Below are 26,283 nucleotides of genomic sequence, written 5' to 3'. Positions count from 1 at the left end.
TATCTTGTTTCTCTTACATGTTTTATCACAAGAAATTAGTTTCTTTCACACAGCTTGAGGCTCCGTACTACAAAAGATGCTGAAGACTACGACGTTGCGGTTGAACTCAACCTGCAGTACACACGGTGCCTAGTGTTAACAGAAAGCTCTCTTAATATTTATTACATATGTGTGAACAAACTTGTCTTAATTGGTGGCATGTGCCTGGCATACTGTTGGGAAGCACTGCACAGTATGGCTGCTGTAGAGGACTAAGGTCAGTACATACAAAGTGTGGTTGTAGAGTAGAATAAATTGCTAGATTTTATTCAAACATGCTTATCTAGATATTTTTACAATATAAAATCTATCCTAAGGAATTTTGACCCGTTTGGAACAGACAGGTTAATTATTAGAGAGCTAGGAATTGTTAGTGCGGCAGAGTTCTTGCCTGTCAGATGCTGGGCAAGGTATCTAATTCACTAAATCTAATTACTACTGTTGACTGCTGTCTTTCTGAGCTTCTGCATCTAAACCCAGGGCTCCTTTCATACTAAGCTTTTGTTTTACCAACGGATGTGCATACACTAGCTCAGCAAGTTAATTTATATAATTTTTTAATTTAAAAAGTAGTACATAGTACCCTTTTCATTTATTGGTGTCCGCTTCTATTTGTTAATGTATACAAAAGCACACATCGTGTTCTGAAATTGTGATAAAGAGAGTGTATATGGTATTTATATCAGACTCTAGGAGTGTGGATTCAAGAAATGAATAACTACAAGGCTTGCCTTGCATGTGTGATGCCTTGGCTTTAAATCCCCGTAGTATAGAAAGAGGGATGGGACTTGCCTTTTGTATAAATGTCAACCCATGGTGTATATGTTTTCAAGATGCCCTTAGACGTTTGAGAAGTGCTCAAAATAAGCCCACAGTTTCATACATAGCTAATGAAACATTTTGTTTCTGCTCATAAAATAATGTCACATAATTATTAAATTTTACATTCTTCTGTTTTATTCAGTGTGTATTTTTTTCTCAGCCAAGATTCTTCTGTTTTATATGTAATCTCAACTTTATTTTTATTTTATTTATTTATTTATTTATTTTTTTTTTGGATTTGGTTTTTCTGAGACAGGGTTTCTCTGTGTAGCCCTGGCTGTCCTGGAACTTACTCTGTAGACCAAGCTGGCCTTGAACTCAGAAATCCGCCTGCCTCTGCCTCCCAAGTGCTGGGATTACAGGCATGCGCCACCACCACCACCACCGGCTCAACTTTTTTTTAAATTATGAATATGAATGTTTGGCCTGCATGTATGTATGTATGTACGTACATATGTACGTATGTACGTACGTGCACTGCTTGTATGCCAGGTGCCTGCAAAAGACAGAAGAGGATTTCAGAACCCCTTGAACTGGAGTTATGAATGGCTTCGAACCACCATGTGAGTGCTTAGAATTGAACCCTGATCCTCTGTGAGCACAATAATAAGTGCTCTTAGATGCTGAGCTGCCTCTCCAGCCTTCCTGTTGGCTGGGAACAATGGTTGTGAGGGGTTCCTCCCAGCCAACAGTTTAGTTCCTGCATGTGTCTTATATTTTGTGTCACATTTACTTTTAATTTCCACTGTTAGAGTAATTTTGAGCTTGTATCACAGCTGCAGGATAAGACTTGCATGTGTAGGATCCCCCTTTTTGATCTTCAGCAGCACGAGGAGTAGTTCTGATTGATGGATTTGTTTCTTTGGAGTAGTGTTTTGTTTTGGGGGGTTGTGCTAAAGCTTTTGTTGTTCCTTTTCCCTTATATGTCCTAAATTTACATTTCCCAGCATTGGCCACAGTGCCAGGCCCTATTCACGTGTTACATGTGGGAAGTATACACGTTACGCTTCTACTGCAGAGTACTGAACTCGGAAGGACAACACGAGTCAGACACACATTTGAGAGTCACTGTCACGTCTCCACTCTGAGATGAGCCCTTCATTTCTGTGGCATCATTTTGTGTGCTTCTGTGAACTTGTGTTTCCTTACACAGCCACTCCAAATTATCACTACTCTACTAAACTTCCTTCTTTTCTACTAGTAAATGACCTTTCTCCTACTTCACAGAGGAAATTGAGGTCACAGCAGGAACCCCCGTAACTTCCTGTTCTTAGACCTATTTTTGTACCTTTTTTTTGCCTGCTTTGTTTCTTCAAAGTTAAGTCCATTGGTGTTTCTTCAGTTTTACAAATATTTCTTGGGTTGTTTGAAGAGGAGAGTGAAGGTGGGTGGGGTGAGATTTGTAGATTGAAGGAGCTGAGCAGGGAAGGAAGGGCAAGAGCCATCATGCATAAGGATCTGAGTTTCTCCCCAGGACCAAACTGACCTCATGCAGGCACACATGAGTAAATATAATATACAAGTTTTAAAAGTACATCTGTGCAAAGTGAATAAATAAAGCCTAAATGGGGCAAGAAATCATCAACTAGAACAGAAAATGGAAAGGCCATGCAGTAAGATCATCCTAAGAATAGAAGACTATAGAAATTAAGAGGTGTCAGCAGAGATAAGGCACTTAAGTGGAGCTTAACAGGCTACAGTAAAGCTTTGGTTCTTACAAGTTTGGATTGGAAGCCTCCAGAGGGTTTAAGCAGAATTTAAGTGATGTGATTTTCTTTCCCTTAATTTTATTTTGTTCTGTTTATATATGTGAGTGTTGTATCTGGGCGTATGTTTGCACACCAGAAGAGAGCATCACATCCCATGGGACTACAGTTACAGACTGGTATGAGCTATCATGTGGGTGCTGGGAATTGAATTCAGGACTTGGAAGAGCAGCTCGTGCTCTTAACCAGCAATCTTTTCATCCTCAGCTCATAGAATAGTAAATTCAGCTCCCAACAGTGAGTCATTTCATGAGCAGTATTGCTTCATTTGTAGTCGTCCTTCATTTTAAAGAATTGAAGATTTAATTTTCCTTTTTGCTTTGAATGTTTTGCCTGCATATGTGTGTGTATGCCTGGTGCCTTTGGAGGTCAGAAGAGAACTTTGGGCTCTCTGGAACAGAAGTTAACAGATGGTCATGAGCACCGTTTAGTGTTGGGGAACAAACTCAGGTCATCTACAAGAACAAGTACCCTTCCAGTTGATGAGCGTGCGCGCGCGCGCGCTCGCGCGCACACACACACACACACACACACACACACCATCCCCATTGTTTTGTTTATTCATTGAGACTAAGTATTATGTATCCCTAGAGTATCTTTGTAATTGACTGCATGTTAAAGCTAGCCTTGAACTTATGGTGCTCTGAGCCCCTGGACCCCAATTTTAGAATCATCTTTTTAAAAATTTTGATGTATTTACATCATTCTGCTTTCCTTTTTCTCTCTTCAGTCCCTCCCATATTACATACCCCACCCACCCCAAAATCCATGGCCTCTTTTCCTTTTACACACATACATATACACTTACAAACATATTGTAAAATAAATAAATACTACCTGTTTAGTCCGTCTAATGTTACCGGTATGTATGTGATTTCTGGGCTAACTATTTGTTATTAGATAGCCAACTGGGAGGTGCTTCCCTACGGAGGTCCATTTTCCTTATTTAGCAGTCCATAGTTGTCCCTATAGCTCATGTTAGGGCCTCTTGAGTTTGCTCATTCCCTGTTAGCATGTCCTGCTGGTGGTGTCATTGTTTAGGTCTTGGTTAGGTTGTCATCTTGATGAGTCTTCCTGGGTGTAGCCTCCCTGACATCTCTAGGAGATCCAATCTCAGATCAAACTTCTGGTTCCTCTGGCTCTTACAGTCTTTATGTGTGCTCTTCCACTTGAGTGCTGTTATAAAGGAAGTCCCATATGCCACATTTCATCTGTTTTTTTTTTACATGTATACACATGTAAATAATAAATAAAAAATAGCTAATCTCTTATCTGTGCTAGTCAGCTTCTCCCTTGTAGTTTTAATATTAAGTGGCTTCTCAATTTGGTTGTTTACTATTTTACAACTCACTCTAAATGGTGTCAGGTTTCAATTTTTTTCCTGTATTCTGAATCAAATTCTATACAAAATCTCATGTCTACTATTAGATAATTATTCATTTAGCCATTTGTATATTCTGAGTACTTCCAAGATAAATTCCTGTCCTCATAGAACTTAAATTTTACATGAGGTATGGTAGATAATGAAAACAATAAGCAAACTGTCATAATAAGCATTTTAATAACTTCTATGACAAAGTGAAAAAAATAGAGTAATTTTAGAGCCATTAGAATTGAGAGAGTGGGGGCTGCACCTTTAACCCAGCACTCCTGAGGCAGAAGCAGATAGGTCTCTGCGAGTTCGAGGCCAGCCTGGTCTATAGCATGAGTTCCAGGACAGCCAGGGCTACACAGAGAAACCCTGTCTGTCTCAAAGAAACTAACCCTACCCCCCCACCCCCAACGCGTGCCAAACCAAAAAAAAAAAAACCAAAAACAAAAAGAAAGAAATTGAGAGGGTGGTCACTGGGCGGCAGTGCAGCACTGCAGAGTCCTGGAGGCAGTGTTGTGAACAGTGCTGTCTGACAGGGAGACAGCCTAAGATGGACATGGCTGGTCTGTACCATTGCAAATATGAAAACTATATCAAACTATCTAGCATTATGATTCCAGCATTTTGTTTTTATTTTTGATCCTTGTGAATTCTTTATAATGCACAGTCATCGTTTTCTTGTTCAGATTGCTACCTGAGAAAGTTTTTGGTTCCTGTCTCCCTTATTTATCCATCTCCTCCTGTCACTGTTTGTTGTCTCACCCACGGTTGGCTGCACTATTTAAAGGGCTCCCTATCTGCATTTAATAAATACTTACTATGTCCTTAAGAGTCCTCAGTACACTCCATTGTTTGACCCTTCTGTGTTTGCATGAGTGTTTCAGTTTTCCCCTGATCTCCTGTACTCATGCAAGTACCTTTTGTATTTTTTGAAGATTTAACTCAAAGAACTAAATTTTTTTCCTCAGTTTACAAAAGGACCACTTTCTCTTTAGAGGTAACTTTTCCTGTTGCACCAAACTAGCTCTCTGGTCTTTCGCACTAAAGCATGTGTGAATTCTGTATCCTAGATGAAATTTTTTGCATTATGTCTCTTCCACTGGACTTGGAATGTTCTTGGCAGGAATGCTGTCTTATGTGCCGTCAGCCCCCTGACATAGTAATCAGTCGTCACTAGGCTTCAAAATCTTGTGTGGGGGGGTGGGGAATACTGATAGTAAATTTATTAATACAGGCAGAGAGACCGTTTCAAACATAATTAGACAATTCAGTCTAATTCAGTCTTTTGTACAGTGGAATAAAGAAGGTCAAAAGAGAATGTTTTAATAGCGACAGATTTGGATAGCACAAGAGGTTGTGAAGAGAAAGTATAAGAAAGGGTACTACTTGAATTATGATTGCATCTTTTTTGCTTCTTTTGGATTTGGTTTTTTCGAGACAGGGTTTCTCTGTATAGCCCTGGCTGTCCTGGAACTCACTCTGTAGACCAGGCTGGCCTCGAACTCAAGTGCTGCCTCTGCCTCCCAAGTGCTGGGATTAAAGGCGTACACCGCTGCTGCTGCTGCTGCTGCTGCTGCTGCTGCTGCTGCTGCCGCCGCCGCCGCCGCCGCCGCCGCCGCCGCCGCCACCGCCGCCCGATTGATTGCATCTTAATATAGTTATAATAATGACTCCTATGAGTATCTGTAAAAGCTTAAATTATATTTAGAAACATATTCACGTGTAACTCACATAATTAAAGAATTATTATAGTATGAGTAAATTTTAAAACTAAGTGTTGTTAGAAAACAAGTTTTCCTCTGTGCTAGACTGAATACATGTCCATTTAATTGCTAGCATGCATGCGTGCCCTGTACCACTAAGGTACATCCTGAGCCCAGATACCCTTTCTTCCTAGAAAATGGTAGCGAGCATTTTAATACCTTCACACTCTCCACTTCTTAAACAAACAACAAAAAGACAGGGTCTCATTGTTGCCACTGTGTGGCCTGGAATTCAATGTAGACCATGCTGGTTGGCCTCAGAGCTCACAGAGATATTTGCCTGCCCTCTGTTCCTACTGCTGGGATTAAAGGCATGCACCACCATGGCTTGCTCCCCTTTGTTTTTAATAGTAGGAATTCTTATTTATATTAAACATCACTTTAACAGTAGAAAATAAGTGTTGAATATCGTTGTCCAGTACATCTTGTACACTGCCATCCTTAATAGTATTGTGCTATTGAAGTATTTTGTTACTGTAAAACTAATTTTAGGTTTCCCATCCCACATTTCTTCCTATGTTCTCTTTTCTTCTCTTCCTCCCTCTCCCTCCCGCGAGCGCGTGTGTGTGCGTGTAGCCCAATGTAGCTTATTCATCCTGTACCTCCTAAGTACTGGGGTTAGAGGTGTGTGCAGACCTTTATTGCAATTTTCATAACAATACATATCTCATGTGTTTGCAGTTGTATGTATGTATGTATGTATGTATGTATGTATGTATGTATATATGTATGTATTATCAAAGTTCTCCCAGAGCTCCTGAGCTCAAATATGACTCACCCCAGGAATCATTCCAATTTGAAGTAGATTTTTTTAAAGATGACTTATTATGTGTGTAAGTATTTTGTCTACATATATACATGTGTATATACTATGTGCACACCTAATACTCAGGCCAGAGGGCTCCAGATTCTGTGAACCTGGAGTTATGGGCCATTATGAGCTACCATGTAGGTGCTGGGAGTTGAACTCAAGACCTCTGGAAGAACAGCCAATGCTCAACCACTAAGCTATCTCTTCAGCATCCTCCCCCCCCCCCCCTTTCATTCTTTTGATATTTTTGAGACAGGGTTTCTCTGTATAGCCCTGGAACTCACTCTGTAGACCAAGCTGGCCTCGAACTCAGAAATTCACCTGCCTCTGCCTCCCAAGTGCTGGAACTAAAGACGTGTGCCACCACTGCCCGACTCCTCTCCTGCATTCTTAAGAAAAGAGGAATGAATGGCATAGTAGTTTTCAGGTGTGTGTGTATAGTCTATTTTTACCATAGAAGCCAAGTAAAAGTATAACGTAGCTCAGAAATCTGTAGTTCAGAATTAATTAGAAGTTATATAAATACATTTTAATCAAATGTTCATTACACATAAAAACTAGAGTATAACTTTGAGATTTGTTCTTTAAGAATCAGAAAGTCATAGATGAAACTTTATGTATATACTCTCTGAGTTAGCTGGGCTTTCTATTGCTACAACAAAATACCAGGACCAAAGAAACTTGGGGAGGAAGGAGCTCACTTGGCTTATACTTCACAGTACTGCTTATCACCAAAGGAAGTCAGGACAGGAAAACAAGCAGGGCTGAACCCAGCCAGAGGCTGGAGCTGATGCAGACCACAGAGAGGTGCTGCTTACTGATTTACTTCCCCATGGCTTGCTCAGCCTGCTTTCTTATAGAACCAAGGATCACCAGTCCTGGGATGACACCACCCTCAATGGGCTGGGCCCTCCCCCATCAGTCTCTAATTTAGAAAATGTCCTACAGATTAACTGCAGCCTGATTTTATGGGGGGCATTTTTCAGCTGAGGTTCCCTCCTCTCAGATCACTCTAGATGTGTCAACCTGACATGACCTAGCCGTATCACTCTGTTAGTTTATATATATAAACTAACTTTCATTTTACTTAGGTTGAACTCCCCTGTCGTGGATTGTTTTTCTTTTAAGCCCAAGATGTTCTTGAATATTTTCAATTATGACCTTAAAAAGCATTCAAGAGTGCCTCTGCCTAGTTTGAGGTAGATACAGTTAGTAAAGTGTGTTTAGTAGATGTTGTAAGCAGGTGACTCAGCTATATGTACTCTATGTCAAAATATGGCTTGAAAAGACATTTCCTTCTTGCTTTCTAGATTTTTAAAAACGTTCACAAGTATTTAAGACATCAAAAAGAATTGTGTGAATTTAGAAGGAAACTCCCCCCCCCCCCCAGGGTTTTTCTGTGTAGCCCTGGCTGTCCTGGAACTCACTCTGTAGACCAGGCTGGCCTCGAACTCAGAAATCCGCCTGCCTCTGCCTCCCAAGTGCTGGGATTAAAGGTGTGCGCCACCAACGCCAGGCGAAGGAAACATTTTTTAATAGCTTAAAAAAAAAAAAAAAGACAGTATCTCTCTTTGTGTAGCCCTGGCTATCCTAGAACTCAATATGGAGACCAGAATGGAGTTGCACTTACAGAGATCCGCCTGCCTCTGGCTCCCAGAGTGCTGGGATTAGGCTTGGCTTGGTTGTTAATATGATTGTTTTTAAATAGTATATAGTTTACTCTGGTAACCTAGGATGGAGAAGGCCTCATATGGTACTGCAAATTGTAAAAATGCAGAAGTATTACAGTTCTTTACATTTTTCTTATCAACGGATTTATCTAAAACAAAAAACCCCGTGGATTAATTTTACTCTTTGTCTCCCTTTCTTATTTTCAAAACAGGGTCTTGCTGTAGAGCCCTGGCTAGTCTACACCTCTTTGTAGGGTAGGCTGCCCTGCAGCTTCAGAGCTCTGCATGGCTCCGCCTCTCACAAGTTGGTAGGAGGCATGGACTGCACTGCACTGCTGCTGAACAGGGAAATAAGGCTATTTGAGTTGTTTTTCTAAAGTTGTTGAGGGCAATGGTAAATTTTGTTTGATAAATTTTATTTATAAATTAGTAACTTAGAATTGTCCTCATTTCATGAGACCATGTAATGAGCTATTGAAAACACAGCCGAGTTTTCACACATTTGATTCTATGTTACATGAATCATTGAAGAAGTAGAAAGGCCTTGGCATGGCTGTTGCTTATTTGCTTTCCAACTGGACACTTTGGAGGAAAAGTACTTAGTTTATGATTTTCTGTTTAGTAGAACAAATAATCATCATAGTTATTGCTAAGATCAAGGGATTAACTGGCTGGAGTGGTGTTCAATCTTAGGACATACTTAACTGCATGAGGCCCTAGAATTCCCACCTCCTGGGATTGTCCTTGGCTGTGGCTTGGGACACTGGTTCCAGTGCCCCTCTGCCATGTGGATTCAGGTCACTAGGCTTGATGGCAAACACTTTTACCTGCCAGTCTGTCTCCGATACTTTTGAGTTTTCGAACATTTTTTAAAGTTATTTTTACCTGTGTCAAGTAGTGCATAAAGTTTCAAAATGGCAATCTATAAAGACTAGAAATTGATTTGTGCTAACAGTTACTTAGTTTTCCATTGTGTTGAGATAAAAGGTAGCAAAGGGTTTGCTACTGTGCTTGATAGCATGAGTTTGATTCCCTGGACCCATCCCCATGATAGAGAGCTCACTCCCTCAGGATGTCCTCTGACATCCACTTGGGCACACTTATACATAAAATGTTTAAAAAATGTAATTTAGTTGCCTATTAAATACATGTGTATTTTGTATTTGTGTGTGTATGTTTGTATATATGTATATACATTAAATTTATTATGTATAAAGATGTCACTGTGGCAAATCTCATTCTGTGTGCCTTAGCTTTGTTATGTGTAAAATGGAGACAAAATCGGTGCTACAGTGCTATATTGAGGAATAATTTCCATAATACAGGCAGGTACCAGTTGTATGAAAGTCCTGTGATTAAGTAAATGGTGCTAACAAGATGTTGATGTAGTAACTAATTCTTTAAAGTGTTGCATTAACTTTTCTAGTTGGAAAAATAATAAAGAATATTTTTGTTATCTTTTCAGGCAAAATACACTGAGTTATTGCTGGTTTTTGTCGTCATTGTGTGCTTGCTTAGTTTTTTGAGTTAGGGCCTGACTTTGGCTGATCTGGAACTCACTGTTGAGAGGTCCACCTGCCTCTGACTCTGAAGTGCTGCATAACTGCATGCATGGACATGTTTGGCAAGACAAATGTTTTTTAGAAGCCATTGCTAAAAGAGCTTTCTTTTGAAGAAATACTTTCTATTCAAAAATTCTGGCCTATGATAGAAAATTATATTAAAACATTTGCATCTTATTATGTTTTGTTAACGTTTTTATTTCATTATGATACGAAATCTGTCTTTTCCATTTTACATAGAACTTAAAGTTTGGTTTTGTGTTATTTCATTCATGTCCCCGCTGTCCCAGCATCAGTATCTTAATGTTTGAGAATGGGAATGTTTTTTTATACAAGGGGAGTGTGCTGTTGTTTTTGTTATTCCACAGGTTACTAGCTTTGAAGCATTTATCACGAATGTCAAAGTTAGCTAAGAGAATTCAAAATAGTCATTGAAAAAAACTAGTTTAATACTGTTTCACTTTAAATGAAGTTTACAGTAACAGGAGTTTTAGAGAATGTCAGCAAAGTTGACACTTGAATTGTAGCAAAGTTTAAAAAGTAAATGCAAAAAAGGAGGAGAATAACAAACTGAATGCAGTTTCTTCAGTAATATGTGTGTTGTATGCATGTAAAAATCTAATAAAAATAGGAAGCAGGGCTGGCAATTAAGACTGGTTGCTGTTTCAGAGGGCTTAGATTTAATTCCCAGCATCTCCATGGCAGCCCACAACCTTCTGTGTTTCTAGTCACAAGTGGCCCAAAGCTCCCTTCTGGCATCTGTAGGCAGCAGACACATATGTGCAGCACACAACACACATACAATTGGAAGCAGATATTTCATAGACTTGAGTTTACTTTGTACAGTATAGGCACTTAAATATAATCTCAAGGAAAGGTAGTGCTGAGTGAGAAACATCTCAGTGTGGACCACAGAGTCCTTGAACTCAGAGATCCGAGTGTCTGTGAGTAAGTTCCCTGGATAGTTACTGGGTTTTGTTTTGTTTTGTTTTGTTGTTTGTTTTTGGTCATGTGCTCACTCATCCCAGGCTTGCCTAGAGCTCACTGTAAGCCAGGCTGTTTTAGAACTTCATGTAATTTCTCTGGTCTGTGTTCCCTCGGTACTTGGAGTGTATGGAGGAGCAACCACATTAGGCCTGAGATTGCCTAGCTAGGAAAACACTACTACTGTGATGTGATGCATTCACAGCGCTGCTTCCAGATGCTCTGTTTCTGTCTTGAGTCCCCTATTGTATTGCTTGATATAATACCCTGGTAAAACAAACTTAAGAGGAAAAAGGATTGTTCTTGCTAACATTTCATGGCAAGGAAGCTGAAGTTAGCTGTTCACATCACATTGCTAATCAGGAATAGTGAACAATGAATGCATGATCGTCCTCTGTTCACTTTCTCCACTTAAACACTCCAAGATCCCCTTGTTGTATGGTGCCACCCACAGGACAAATTTCCCACCCTTATTACTGCAGTTAAGACAATTGTCCCAGGTATGCCTAGAGGCCACTATCCACTAAGTCATCTATCAAGGTGACAATAGGAACTTCTACAATTCCTAGTAAAGGATATACTGCCAAGTTGAACTTTCCCATTTGTCATTTGCTAGGGGTTATAACTGACATTAAACAGGATGTAGTTTATACAACAGGAATGGTAATCAAGAGTGCTATTCGTTCCATGCCTGAGTAACTTGCTTTCGGAAAAATTAAATATATATTATTTTGTCAAAAATAAAAATATTTTTGTATAGGTAATTATAGTTCATGTCTTTAAAAGGTTTGAAAAGTGTTGTAGGTTTTAAAAGTATTATGTGGTGGTGGTGGTGTGTGTGTGTGTGTGTGTGTGTGTGAGAGAGAGAGAGAGAGAGAGAGAGAGAGAGAGAGAGAGAGAGAGAGAGAGAGAGAGAGAGAGAGAGAGCCCGAGCTCGCCTGTCTGCCTGTCTGTTATGCCTTGTTCTTAGAAGAGGTCTTTGAATTCCCTGGCACGGGAGTTACATACAGGTAGTTGTAAACTACTATGTTGGTGCTGGGAATCAAACCTGGATTTTCTATATGCACAGCAAGTGTCTTAACTGCTGAGCCAGCTCTTCAGTTTTCCTTTTCCCTTTTCCCTTTCCCTTCCTCACTCGTGTTCACTATAAAGACCAAATTGGCTTGTCCCTTGGAGCTATCCTCCTGCTTCAGCCTTTTGAGTGCTAAAATTTAAGGTGGTCACTGTACCTGGCACTTGCTTGTCTCTAACTGGGTCTCTCTTAGGTAGCTCTGGCTAGCTTTAAACTTTTTAACTTTTTGCCTCCTCGTGGGTATTGGAATTAATTGCATGTGCACACCAAAAAATAGTATCATTACTTTATGAAATCTTATAATAGCCTATTAAGGCAAATGGCAGATTTTAGTAACTACCTTACAGATGAGGGGACTAACAAATTCAGACAGTCTTAGTAAAGAGATTTACAAAACCAAGTTTTATTATTCGGTGTCACTTTTGAATATGGTAGTAGTTGTCAAGGATCAAATCTCACTACTGTATACTACTGTTATAGTTGCTAAGAGAACTAATTTATGAGCGGATGCTTTTATTTAAGGAAGTTCCTGAAGTGCTTAGAATATAAGTTATAGCACTATTGTTTCCAAAGTGTGCTGAGGCCTTCTCTTCTTGTTTATAATTCCAGGACGACACAGACAGCCTAAAGCCCATACTCAGGGACAACCCTCAGCTGCATGCAGAAGTGAAAGTCTGGGTAAAGGAACAGAAGGTTCAGGAGATTTTTATGCAAGGTATCTATTTTGAAGTTCCACATCATTTTCTGAAACTAAACCAACTTTTTTTGATTGCTCAGTTTTATCCAATCTAATAGTTTTAATTTCATGTAGTCTGCCAGAAAATAGTTGGCAAACTGTAAACAAACATTTTGATAAAGTTTATGATTTTACTCACTTATTGTACATAGAATTATAGTTTCACAGTTGCTTTGTTGGTAGGGAAATTTCCATAATGTAGACTGTTCAAGGTATGTTCTTCCTGGAAAAAGAAGCATTGTTTGCAGTGGAGAGTTGCCCACAGTCATAATTGATGTCCTTTGAAGCGGCAGCTGGTATCTGATAAGTGCCCCTGTACTTCTATAGCAGTTACCACAACACTAGCTTCAGTTTGGTTTCCTTTGTTTAGTTAGTTACAGGGTTGTCTAGACTATGTGATTTTCAAATCAGACCAGCTTTATAATTCCAAGTAATTTGTTTTAATAGCAGTAAAATTATATGGCAAATATAAGGTTTTTGTGAAGTTGAAACTAAGACATATGACTTAAACTGTTGGTATTCTGTTGCATGCAAAGAATACAATTTTGTTAAGTTTGTTAATTTATCTCAGTCTTTGAAATTCATGCCAGCTTTTAATTTATCACTTCAAAATGAGTTTAAGGCCAGCCTGGTCTTACAAATTGAGTTCCAGGATAGCCAGTGAGACCCAGGATAGCCAGTGAGACAAAATCATCTATGTCATTAAGTATTAGTAAGCAGTGATCGTGAAGATGTAACTTCTGTTTTATGTGCTAATGTACAACAACCCATCATCTAGGTAATAAACAGTTCTTAGTGTAGTATTTTTGAAGCTTTAGTCATGGAGACTAAAACATAATAAATGAACAGATAAATAAATAAATTGGACTTCCTAAAACTTTCTCCTACCCAACAACTATAAAGCCTCAGAATCCTTTCCTGTCTAGAAGTCATCACCTTATTCTGTACAATTTTTTTATTATTGTTTTTAAATGAAGCTACTATCTTCTTGTTATCCTAGACTGGTTTGGGGGACAATTTCTTAATATCAGATATAAAAATGGGGGTTACAAATTACATATGTTTAATAATGTCATCTAAAGAGATTTTAAAAATATTTTTTGAAGTTCAAAGATGCAGAACGTATTGCTTGTGGTTAGACGGTGTGATGTGATTAGCTTCACCTTCCTCCATACTTTTGGTCGAGTTTCATGAGATAATCACACTATTTCTTTTTAAATAATGTTGTTTATTTATATCCTTAGGGAAGAAAAAAGTAATGTATTAATAATCCCTTTCTGTCTTTGGCAAAACATATATGAGGATTACTTCAGATTATGTTCAGTGTGGTTGCTTACTAAGGTGGTTGTGCTTTCAGACTTAGCTCCTTCTTCTTGTCCCATAAACCAAATTATTAATTACTTTCTCATTTCAGACATGAGCTCATTTTCCCAAACTTAACTAGTTTTACTTCTGTACCATATTTTAGAACACTATTGCTTTACATTGTATCCTGTTCTCTTCCCAGTTTATTATTGCTAAAATACTCTTTGTGTAGCTGTGTCTATAATAATTTGAATTCTGAGCTAAGATACTTCTAGGGCATTTTTAAAGCCAACATTGTATATTTCTCATCTGTCACAGAGCTTTGTTGCTTTTAAAAGGTAATTCCTAAGTATTCCTAAGTGGGAAATGTCCTCATTTAAGATATCCCTTGTGTTTTGTTTTATTTTTTTCTTTTTTTCTTTTATTTTTGTTTTTTTTTTTTTTTTTTGTTTTGTTTTGTTTTTTTGTTTGTTTTTTCCTTTTTTTTAAGGTCCTTATTCATTAAATGGATACAGAGTGAGAGTCTATAGACAAGATTCTGCCACCCAGTGGTTTACTGGCATAATTACTCATCATGATCTCTTCACCCGCACCATGATCGTTATGAATGATCAGGTAAATAGTTACAGTCTTGGTGCTGGGGTTCAAACCCAGGGTTTTGCACATACTAAGCACGCCTTTCATGTGCTGAGTGCATGTTACTCCCAACCCCCAACCCCAGCCTCTTAAGTAATCCTTTGACAAGGATATTTTTACAAGGTAAATATTGCATTCCCAAGGCAAGGTTTCTTTATGTAACAGTCCTGGCTGTCCTGGAACTCGCTTTGTAGACCAGGTTGGCCTTGAATTCACAGAGATCTGCCTGGCTTTACCTCCTGTGCACTGGGATTAAAGGTGTCTGCCACCTGACAATATCATATTTTACTAATTTTTTTTTGGTGTGTACATATATACATGTTTATAGGTGTGACTGTCATAGCACACCTATGGAGATCCTAGGATAAGTTTTAGCTTTTACTTCAGGATGTGGGTCCTGGGGATTGAATCTGCAGGCTACAGAGTTAGTGCCTTTACCCACTGAGCTATCTGTCTGACTATAGCTAGCCCCTATACAGGTCTCTAATCATATAAACCTAATAAGCTTAAATCTATCTGATGTTACACTGGGGCCACTTTAGGTCAGGAAGTGATAGTGATGACACATTTATTCCAGTACACACAAAAGTCACAACCTAATTGATTAGCCTTTCCTCTCCCCTCCCCCACCAGATTAAAACTTAACTTTCTTAAAACTTGAGTTTTCTTTTTCCTCTCCAATAATAATTATCTCCCAGGTAGTTTCTTTTCATTACTTAACACTTTCAAAACAAGCATAGTTCTCATGCCACATTTAATTATTAAAATTCTCTTTTAAGAATTACAGTGAATGCAAAAGGGAAAAGGTAATTTTGTCTTTTGTAATTAAAATTGGTTATGTAAGCAAGTGGTATAGTACAAATTTGAATTCTTAAACTGATTTGTAAATAGTTCAACTGAGTAAAGAAATTGTACTAATGTTATGCTGGTCAGTTTGTTAGATTTAATGTTTGTTTTATGTCATGGATTAGGTACTAGAACCACAGAATGTCGATCCTTCTATGGTTCAAATGACCTTTCTAGATGATGTCGTTCACTCTTTGTTAAAAGGTGAAAATATTGGCATTACATCACGACGCAGGTCTCGAGCCAGTCAAAATATCAGCACTGTTCACGTATGTATGTTATTAGTAATGCATTTTAATAAAATACTTTTCCTTAGGATACTCAAAGCAAATAGTAATGCAATCATTGTTGATTTATTTTTAGGGTCATTATACACGTGCTCAAGCACACAGTCCCAGACCAGCAATGAACTCTCAAGCTGCTGTACCAAAACAGAGCACACACCAGCAACAGCAACAAAGAAGTATTCGTCCCAATAAGAGGAAGGGCTCAGATAGCAGTATACCTGATGAGGAGACGATGAAGGAAGACAAACATGATTTTGTATCACGAGGAGGTAGGACCCACTATTAAAAAGTTGCTTTTGAGAGAGAGATAGACAGGGTCTCATTGCATACCCTTGCTATCCTGGAGCTCACTGGCTGGCTAGTGTCAGATTCAGAGATCTGTGTGCGAGTGACAGCATTAAAGGTCTGTGTTGTCCTGCATAGCTAGACCTGCTTTATTTTTTAAGAGCATGCTTGTAAACAAAAATGCATTAAAATACGCTTATTGATCATGGAAAATAAAATCTTATTTTTTTATGTCACAGAAAATCCTAAAGGTAAGAACAAACACATGGTGACTAAACGACGGAAACCTGAGGAGGATGAAAAGAAGCTGAGCATGAAAAGGCTCCGGATGGACAACGCTTCTGACGCTGCTGAGAGCAGTGACTCAGAAAGCTCCAGCAAGAGAGGAACTGAGGATTCCTCTGCGCAAACACCAGAGTGTGACCTGAAAAATAAAGTCACTTCAAAGATAAATGGAGAGGAGGGACAATCCCAGGCTGCTGAGAAAGAAGGAGAAGAGATCCTAATAGATACTCGGCCTCGCTGGGACCAGATGCAGGAAGGTAAAAACCATGAAGAAGGGCAGAAGACCAAGTCCATGGACAGCCACCTTCAAGACAAAATGACTCTCCGTTCATCTGAGCAAGGCACAGTTGCTGACCACAATTCTAATGATTCAGTCCTTCAAGAATGCAATGTGGAAAACCAATGCACAGTGGAATTATTACCAAAGGACAGATTAGTGTCCAGAACACCGACCCCCAAATGTGTTATGGATATCAAAAGCGACACTCATTCAGAGAGGGCGGCTCAGGAAAATTCAAATACTTTTGGCATCCAGACACCTGAGAACATGGATACAAATGTTAGTGATTCCACACATTCAAATGCTAAATACCTAGAAACAGCAAAGCAAGATTGTGATCAGAGCTGGGTCAGTGATGTAGTTAAAGTGGATTTAACTCAATCAAGTGTTACAAATGCTCCTTCAGGAAACAATAACCGAGATATGGAGAAAGAGAGAAATCACTATGTCTCATACGTGTCTTCATTAAGTACAGTTTCTGTCACAGAGGATCAGCTGCATAAACGAAGTCCACCCCCAGAAACTATAAAATCTAAACTAACTACTTCAGTGGAGACTCAGAAGGCAAAATCCAGTTGTTCACCTGAAGTGGTTAAAGCCAAGATCACCCATTCTCCGGATTCTGTACAGTCTAAGGCTGCTTACGGGAGCAGTCAAGCTGTGGGGGAGCGAAGGCTGGCAAGGAAAATGGAGCACGAGCCATGCAGAGGTAGTTTCCACCCTGTTCCTACGCGAGGCAGTGCTTTGGAAACTACAAAGAGCCCTCTAATCATTGATAAAAATGAGCACTTCACAGTCTATAGGGATCCTGCTCTTATTGGATCAGAAACAGGAGCTAATCACATTTCACCTTTTTTGAGCCAGCATCCTTTCTCTCTTCATTCCTCATCCCATAGAACCTGTTTGAACCCAGGTACTCATCACCCTGCCTTAACGCCAGGACCCCACTTGCTAGCTGGGTCGTCTAGTCAAACTCCATTACCTACCATCAACACTCACCCCCTCACTAGTGGTCCGCACCATTCTGTCCATCACCCTCATTTGCTTCCCACTGTGTTACCTGGAGTGCCTACTGCCTCTTTACTCAGTGGCCACCCGCGCCTAGAGAGTGCTCATGCCAGCAGCTTGAGCCACTTAGCACTAGCACACCAGCAGCAGCAACAGTTGTTACAACACCAGTCACCTCATCTTCTCGGACAAGCCCATCCTTCTGCTTCATATAATCAGCTTGGACTTTATCCAATTATTTGGCAATATCCGAATGGAACACATGCATACTCAGGACTTGGTCTCCCTTCTTCTAAGTGGGTTCACCCAGAAAATGCAGTTAATGCTGAAGCTTCATTAAGGAGGGTAAGTGACACTGTTGTTGGCTACAGAGCAGCGTGTATTTGCTAATTATCATCTCTAGGCTCTTTAAAAATAGTACAGATTTTCAAGTGCTTATTTTGCAGATGGATAATAACCTTACCAGGCTTAACTTATAGATAACACTGTCTATTAGAACGTGATTTATGGTATATATTTTAGTAGTAATAGTACAGGCTTAAAATTATATGTAATAATTACGTTTTTTTAAAATAACATTTCTTTAAATGATGTTAGCCCTTGAACAGCTGAATGCATCATTTATGTACATGGGATGTTTCAAAACATCTTTCTAAGTGCCTTTGTGCTTAAGGACATTCAAAGTTAGACACTCCTAGTATTTGGCAAAGCCATCAGCACTTCTATAGTGACATTATTGCAGGGTCATGTGTCTTTGAACAGGTGGAAAGATGAGACTCACACTCTTCCATGCCTTAAGTGATTTCTCCAGCAAATAGCTGTGCACTAATAGACAGTAAAAAGTAAGGGACTAGATAGCGTTGTTAAATTCTTATCATGGAGCTACCTTGGCCTTTTCCTGACCATGTACTCCTTATGTATTCCTCCTCCTGGACTGTCTTAAATACCACCACACTTGCAGTAAAAACAGCATGAAATTTATCATTTTTATCATTTTCAAACTTTTGGTTAAATAAATAGTGTCAAGTTTTTCCATCTTTCACATTGACCCATTTATCCATTTATTTACTTATCCATCGATCCACCCATCTGTTGTGTATGTGTTACAGTGGTGTGCCACAACACTCATAGAGATCACAGGGCAACTTATTCTGTATTTGGCTCTTCTTGTGCCTTGTGACTGCTGGGGCTCTAACATTTACTATTTATTGTTAGGGACAAGTTTATCCTGCTTAATTTGGTTTCTGAGATAAGGTCTGGATTCTGTTTGTGCCATTAATCATGTGATTATGTGACTTGAAACCCAATGGTGTTTTCTGGCTAAGTCATTCCAGGATATAGAAGTCATGTAACGTAGGTGTATCATGCAATCACTGAGCACGTTTCCACCCACGTGCCCTTTGCAGTCACTCTGGATCATGACTGAAGTTGGCACTGCCCAAGATGTGCTAGAGGCACACAGAAGCCAAGCGTTGGCAAATGGATTGGGATCTTCTTCTCTAAGTTCCAAACTCTGCAAACGAGAAAACAGATGGCTTAGAGACCTTCAAATGATTTATTCTAGTTAGGCTTTTATTTACTTATATAAAATTATAATACAAAGATGTAAACTAAGATAATATTTTAAGCAACAAAAAAAAAAAGATCAGGGTGATCAGATAATATAAGCAGAAGCCTCTAGATGAAGAAATAATTTTAAATGCTACTTCATAACAAAAAAATCTTTGATCATTGTCATTGAGTCTTATAAAATGACACAGAAGGCCATAGTTACATAAGACTCTTACGTCTTAAATGTTCTTCTTGTACATCATTGTGCACTATTCTCTTGTGAGGTTTAGAGCTGTAACTTATCATTAAGCTATCTCTGTGGTCCATGCTAACTACTCTTCATTATTGATATGAGTTTTACGGTTTATTCCTTTTAGTCAGACTAAAGGTAGTTTGAATTTTCCTGGTATGTGACTCATCCTGATGACAAATTTACAAAGCTCACTCTTGAGTTATATTGAGTCACAGTATAGAAAACAGTTTTTAAACAAGTAATTAGATGTATGCGCTTTAAAATGTATGTCACTGTCACCATATAAGTACTAGCTTACCAGACACACAGCATACTGTCACAGAAAACTGTTAAGGCTTACACACACACACACACACACACACACACACACACACACACACACACACCCTATTGGCCTAACGGTGTTTGGCTTACAGAGTACAGTAGAACACATTTAGGCCTTAAACGCAATGATCTGGGAGTTGTGTATAAACTCTTACATTACAGCGTTAATTATTCTATGGGAAAATTTGACAGACAAATTTGATTATAATTTTTGCTTCTAGTAGAATAACATGTTATATCTAACATTCTGGTTTTACTGTAAGCACCAATTCTTCTGGTGGTAGAATCATAGGGAATCATAAAATTAGGTCTGTTGACATTGTTAATACACTTCAGATCTGCTTTTAGTGAAGGAATATTTTTAAAGTTACTATTTTAATATTGATTCATGTTGAATGTAAAAAGTCTGTACAGCTAATGTTGGTTAAAAATTTGAATATTTCTCACCAGATTAATTTAAAAATAATAGGTTTTATAAATGTACTATGGTCAGAAGTCTTGCTATAAAACAGGATTAAGTACGTAACAGTCTGCCCAGCTCAACAATTTAGGTTTGTGTTTTTCTGTTATTGTTGTTTTGGTAACTAAAATGTCGGGTTTTTTTGGCTTTGTTTTTAATAGAATTCTCCCAGTCCTTGGTTACATCAGCCCACTCCTGTGACCTCAGCGGATGGTATTGGATTACTTAGTCACATTCCTGTCAGACCTTCCAGTGCAGAACCTCACCGACCTCACAAGTTGACAGTGCATTCCAGTCCCCCACTGACTAAGACTTTAGCAGATCACCACAAAGAGTAAGTTTACCAGTGTTTAACACTTAACACATACCTTTGACTTTCATGACTTTCTTAATTCACTTTTTAAGTAGTTTATTTAAAATTGGTATCAAAACTAGACTTTGAAGATTCTTTCCTTTTCCTTGTGTTTTGCCTTGTTGAGTCAGTCTGCTATTGAACTCATTGCAGTCCTGCCTCAGCCTTCTAAGTAGTGTAGAAGCATAGGTATAAGTCACTACGTGTAGCTCTGTTCTTTTCATACCAGTATATCTTCCAATTTTAGAGACTATTAAAGCTGTTTGCTTTCATAATAGAATAACATTTCATAAAAAATCATTTTGTATGACAAAGTGACTACAGGAATCTTTGTGTGTTTTCTTTGTAGAGAACTGGAGAGGAAAGCTTTTATGGAACCATTACGGTCTAATGCATCCACATCAGTAAAAAGTGACCTGGATCCTAATAGGTCACAGGCAGGAAAAGATTGTCACTTGCATAGGCATTTTGTGGGTCCACGGCCACCCCAGGAGACTGGAGAGAGACTGAACAAATACAAGGAGGAACACCGTCGAATCCTTCAAGAGAGTATTGATGTGGCTCCATTTACAACCAAAATCAAGGGGCATGAGGTTGAAAGAGAGAATTACTCCAGAGTAGTACCATCATCTTCTAGTCCTAAAAGCCATGCTGTCAAACAAGATAAAGATGTAGACCGCCCTGTGTCAGAGATTTATAAGATGAAGCACTCAGTGCCTCAGAGTTTGCCCCAAAGTAACTACTTCACTACTTTATCTAATAGTGTGGTCAATGAGCCACCAAGATCCTATCCATCCAAAGAAGTTTCCAATATTTACACTGAGAAACAAAATAATAACCTTTCTGCAACAGCCAATCCTCAAACTCTTTCTTTTATATCATCTCTTTCGAAGCCTCCACCTTTGATTAAACACCAACCAGAAAGTGAAAGTTTAGTTGGCAAGATAGCAGAGCATCTTCCCCATCAGAGTGCATCTCACTCAGTAACAACGTTCAGAAGTGACTGTCGGAGCCCTACCCATCTGACTGTCTCTTCTACAAATGCACTCCGCAGCATGCCTGCCCTGCACAGGGCCCCAGTATTCCATCCACCAATCCATCACAGTTTGGAAAGGAAGGAGAGCAGCTATAGTAGCCTTTCTCCTCCAACTCTGACCCCAGTGATGCCAGTAAATGCTGGTGGCAAAGTTCCAGAGTCTCAGAAGCCTCCAACTCTAATTCCTGAGCCAAAAGACTCTCAGGCAAATTTTAAGAATTCTTCTGATCAGAGTCTAACGGAAATGTGGAGATCTAATAACCTCAGCAAGGAAAAAGCTGAGTGGCATGTGGAAAAGAGTAGTGGAAAGTCCCAGGCAGCTGTGGCATCTGTCATTGTTCGTCCACCTTCTAGTACAAAAGGTGACAGTGTGCCAGCTGTACTATTAGCTTCCAAAGATCGAGTTTGTGAAAGATCTTCATCTGGGGCAAATAAAACAGATTACCTCAAGCCAGAAGCCGGGGAGACTGGAAGAATTATTCTACCAAATGTGAATTTAGAAAGTGCTCATGTGAAATCTGAAAAAAACTTTGAAGCTATCTCCCAGGGCAGTGTTCCTGTTTCAGTCATGTCTGCTGTAAATGTAGTCTCTACTTCCAAAACAGATGTGTTCACATCTGCTGCCACCGCCACCAGTGTCTCCAGCTTGGGTGGTTCAGAAGCAATTTATTCTTTATCAAATACCATTTCGGCCTCTAAACCCTTAGAATGTACTTCTTCGAAAAATGTTGGTCAGTCAGTGGCGCAAACAAAGGATTGTAAAGTCAGCACCACAGCTCCACTCACTTTGGCCTGTAGTAAGACAGGAAGTGGTGTTCAGCCTGGCTCTGGCTTCTCAGGCACAACTGATTTTATTCATTTAAAAAAGCACAAGGCGGCATTGGCTGCAGCTCAGTATAAAAATAGTAATGTCAGTGAGGCTGAACTTAATACTGTGAGAAATCAGACAGTGGCAGCCTCTCTTCCCCTGGATAGCACCATGACCTGCACCGCAAGTAACAAAGCAATCTCTGTAGGAAATGGGCCAGCAGCCCAGCCCAGTCAGCCAAACTACCACACTAAACTGAAGAAGGCCTGGCTCACGAGACATTCAGAAGAAGATAAAAATACTAACAAAATGGAAAATTCAGGGAATTCTGTATCAGAAATTATTAAGCCATGTTCTGTCAATTTAATAGCCTCTACATCTAATGATATACAAAATAGCGTAGATGGCAGAGTCACTGTAGATAAATATGGAAGAGATGAAAAAGTCAGCAGGAGGAAAGCCAAAAGAACTTACGAATCTGGCTCTGAAAGTGGAGACTCAGACGAGAGTGAAAGCAAGTCAGAGCAGAGGACTAAGCGGCAACCGAAGCCCACGTACAAAAAGAAGCAGAACGACCTGCAGAAGCGGAAGGGCGAAGTGGACGAGGATGCGAGGCCCAATGGAGTGCTCAGCAGGAGCGCCAGAGACAAGAGCAAACTCAAGTTGCACAACAGTAGCAGTGGTGAGTAAATACAGTTGTTCATCGCAAATAAAATGGGCCACGGTCCTAGCTGTAAACCACATTTCTGCCTTTCCTTGATCCCCATTCTTGAGAAATGTTTTCACCTGGCATTTGAAATACATGTAATCCAATATGTAATTTAGGAACTGATCTTTTCCTAGAAATGTCAAAATATAGCTTTGATTATTACACCAGAAAAAAAAAAAACTGTACTCCTGATACTAACATATTTAGTTGTGACATGATCTCCTACTTACCCATAAGCATAGTACTGAGGAGCAGTGTGAGATGTGTCCGTCTCATCCTCACCACTTAACAAAGCTGTGAGTTTGTGGAGATTGCCATTGGTAACAATGGGTAGAAGATAAGAGAAACTTGTAATTTTCTGTACTTATTCCAGCAAGCACTTCCATAGTAAATAAACACCTCACACCTCAAAACTCAAAAATGAAACCACAGAGTTTGTGGCTACAGCTGGACAAAGTCATTTAGTCAGTAGTAGTCATTGTACAGTGTTTCTATATGTCTTTTAAAAGAAGTTGTCTGCTTCTTTGTACATTTGTTGCATAACGCAGGAAGCACTTAATAGCTTTACTGCATCTCTGTAATTGCCTACATACATAAAACATCTCTGTCAGTGTGGATTCTCGAGCAGTACTTCCATAAGTGCGTGGTTGCTTGAAGCCTCTTATTTGTGCCCTTTCCAAGAGTAATCTTTTCCCATGTGCCTATGTGGGACCAAAGGCAGCATGAAGTAGAGAAAACCAGGAGAATGGAATTACAGAACAGGACAGGCTCAGTCTGAGACCAACGGACAGACTGCAGGGCAAGTATAGTCAGAAGGCAGAGGGGCTGCCAGCAGCCAGCCTGTGTGTGGATAGGAGTGCTGCCTTCTCCTTCTAGTTACTGCCCTGGCCAGTTCCACAGGAGGCTTAGTGGTCTGTAATTGTGTTAATCCATATATTTCTTTTGCTGTTGGATATTCAAATTTTTTTACTTATACTTTGAGAAAATAGCTTTCAGCAGTTAGAAAATACTTTCAAAGTTAATTTCATAACATTATGTTTAAGTGGCATATATATAGATATAGATATTCTCTTCATATCAATACTGAATATGCATCCTTCCAAGTGAGACTCTGATTTAGTGGCCAGAATAAGTGGTTACCACTCTACGTTCCGTTGCTTAGTAAATCTCCCTTACATGGTAACACATAGTTTCAGATCAGGCTTTAAATGCTATTTGTTTGAAAACTATTTATTAAGTAAGGGCAGGGTTGATGTGCCTCTGGCTCATCTAGAAAAATTACTTAGTATGGGATGTTTTCACAAGTTAAAGAATTTTAAATTTTGATTATCTATTTCTTAGATGAAATTTGACATTTTTATCCCCTTTTGCTTAATGAAGTTGTCATTTGTCATGGTCAGCTTTAAGAATGATTTCGGTTGGCATGTCATACATGTATAAATTTAATTATAACTTAACTATAATTAACTGATTATAATTAAAATAAGTTTATAATTAATTTATATTCTATATATTAATTTATATATACATAAGAATATTTTTAGTACATTTTGTAGTAAGCTACAATAGAGTTTGCTTTATTTAGTCATTTAGCATATCTTCTATCTTTTGTTTTAATTAGAGATTGGCTGCCTTTCCTAAATAATTTTTACAAAAATTTACTTTATGAGCTGAAATTGTGATCAAATTTTAGAATATTTACAATATACTTGTTGATGTATGCACTAGTAACTCCGCTATAGTCTAATTAATTTCTGTATCCCAAAGCACATATATGGTGCTGGCACACAAGAAATCAAGGGTCAGTATGTTTTTATGTGGCTTGAATTTTCTCCTCCCGAGTTCTCATCACTAGGGCAGCTGGTTTTGAATTTATTTTTTTTTTCTTTTTTTTTTTTCTTTTTTTGGTTTTTTTGGATTTGGTTTTGTTGAGACAGGGTTTCTCTGTGTAGCCCTGGCTGTCCTGGAACTCACTCTGTAGACCAGGCTGGCCTAGAACTCAGAAATCCGCCTGCCTCTGCCTTCCAGAGTGCTGGGATTACAGGCGTGCGCCACCACTGCCCAGCTGGTTTTGAATTTCTTAACCAAAACCCTAGGGCTTAAAGGTTCTAACTGCATAAAAGAAGCATTGTTAGGTAATTTATGTTAGCAGTGTTTTATTCTCAGACCTATAGATAAATTATCAATAAATTAGACATTTCAAATTAAAGGATGATGCCTTATTTAAAGCAGATACTATTATTAGATTACTAAAAGAAATTTAGTATTATCAAATATTGCTTAGTATAGAAGAATTAATAGTATTAAAAACCTTCAATAAATTACCCTTGTAATTCATTCACTTCTTTAACGCAAAACCCTCAGATGTGCCTATTTTATTATTACATAATTAAGAATTGGTTTCAAGTATCTCTTTTTGAAAAATTCATAGTACTGTTTAAATTATTACAATCAATGTTATGAAGTTTCACATTCTAAACTGTTCCCATCATATAGAATTAAAAGTATATTGGTTAAAGTTAATTCCCAGTTTAAAAGAAATAGAAACAGGATTGCATTTTGTTTTCTCTAGTGTAATCAATTTAGAAGTAAATGCTTGAGAAAGTGTGCCAAATGTTTTATCAGTGGTATGATATGCCTTGTTTATTCTAACACCCTTTAATAAAGTCCGTAGGAAAGATCTCTTATGCATTGGAAAAGAAATGCCTTTTTATTACTATTTTATGTGTAGAAGTTATGTGTGCACTATGCGTATGTCTGGTGCCCCTGGAGTTCAGACAAAGCATTGGATCCCCAGGGGCTGGAATTGAAGTTGTGGGCACCGAGGATTGAACCTTGGTCTTCTGGGAGAGCAGTCAATAGTATTGACTGGAATGCCATCTCTTTCCCTTAGAAACATCTTTATACCAGTCATTAAGCCGAAGGTGGCCTGGGCTGTGTGCATGAGCATATGTGCTGACTGGGTGGCCTCTAGCCCAAGATAAAGACTGAAAAGGAGGAAACAATTGTAAAGAATAAAGAAACAGGCAGCAATCTTTTTGTTGTTGGTTTTGGTTTTGGTTTTTTTCCAGACATGGTTTCTATGTGTAGCCCTTGCTGTCCTGGAACCCACTGTGTAGACCAGGCTTGCCTTGAATCCAGAAATTCCCCTTCCTCTGCCTGGGGATTAAAGTGCTGGGATTAAAGGCGTATGCCACCACTGCCCAGCTCAGGCAGCACTCTTAAAAAGAATTTTATGTTTTAATCCAGCGCTAAACATTA

General features: G+C 38.9%; 1 protein-coding gene across 6 annotated transcripts in view; it reads left to right on the top strand.

The window, feature by feature from the left end:
• The window catches only part of Jmjd1c (jumonji domain containing 1C), a 168,136-nt gene that overhangs the window by 112,324 nt on the left and 29,529 nt on the right, over positions 1-26,283 (top strand). For 3 of the 6 annotated variants that reach the window (XM_052163908.1, XM_052163909.1, XM_052163905.1), the window contains exons 4-10: positions 12,471-12,576; positions 14,393-14,517; positions 15,510-15,653; positions 15,748-15,940; positions 16,196-17,874; positions 20,279-20,451; positions 20,819-22,995. In XM_052163908.1, the coding sequence (XP_052019868.1) occupies positions 12,570-12,576; positions 14,393-14,517; positions 15,510-15,653; positions 15,748-15,940; positions 16,196-17,874; positions 20,279-20,451; positions 20,819-22,995 (4,498 nt within the window). In that variant the 5' untranslated portion in view covers positions 12,471-12,569. Of the gene's footprint in view, positions 1-12,470; positions 12,577-14,392; positions 14,518-15,509; positions 15,658-15,747; positions 15,941-16,195; positions 17,875-20,278; positions 20,452-20,818; positions 22,996-26,283 lie in introns of those variants that run through there. The other 3 variants (XM_052163906.1, XM_052163907.1, XM_052163910.1) reach the window with 3 other exon arrangements.

The sequence above is a fragment of the Apodemus sylvaticus genome, chromosome 19, assembly GCF_947179515.1.
Source record: "Apodemus sylvaticus chromosome 19, mApoSyl1.1, whole genome shotgun sequence".
Lineage (NCBI taxonomy): Eukaryota > Metazoa > Chordata > Mammalia > Rodentia > Muridae > Apodemus > Apodemus sylvaticus.
Note: the sequence above shows the minus strand (reverse complement) of the source record. Positions and strands in the feature narration are given on the sequence as shown.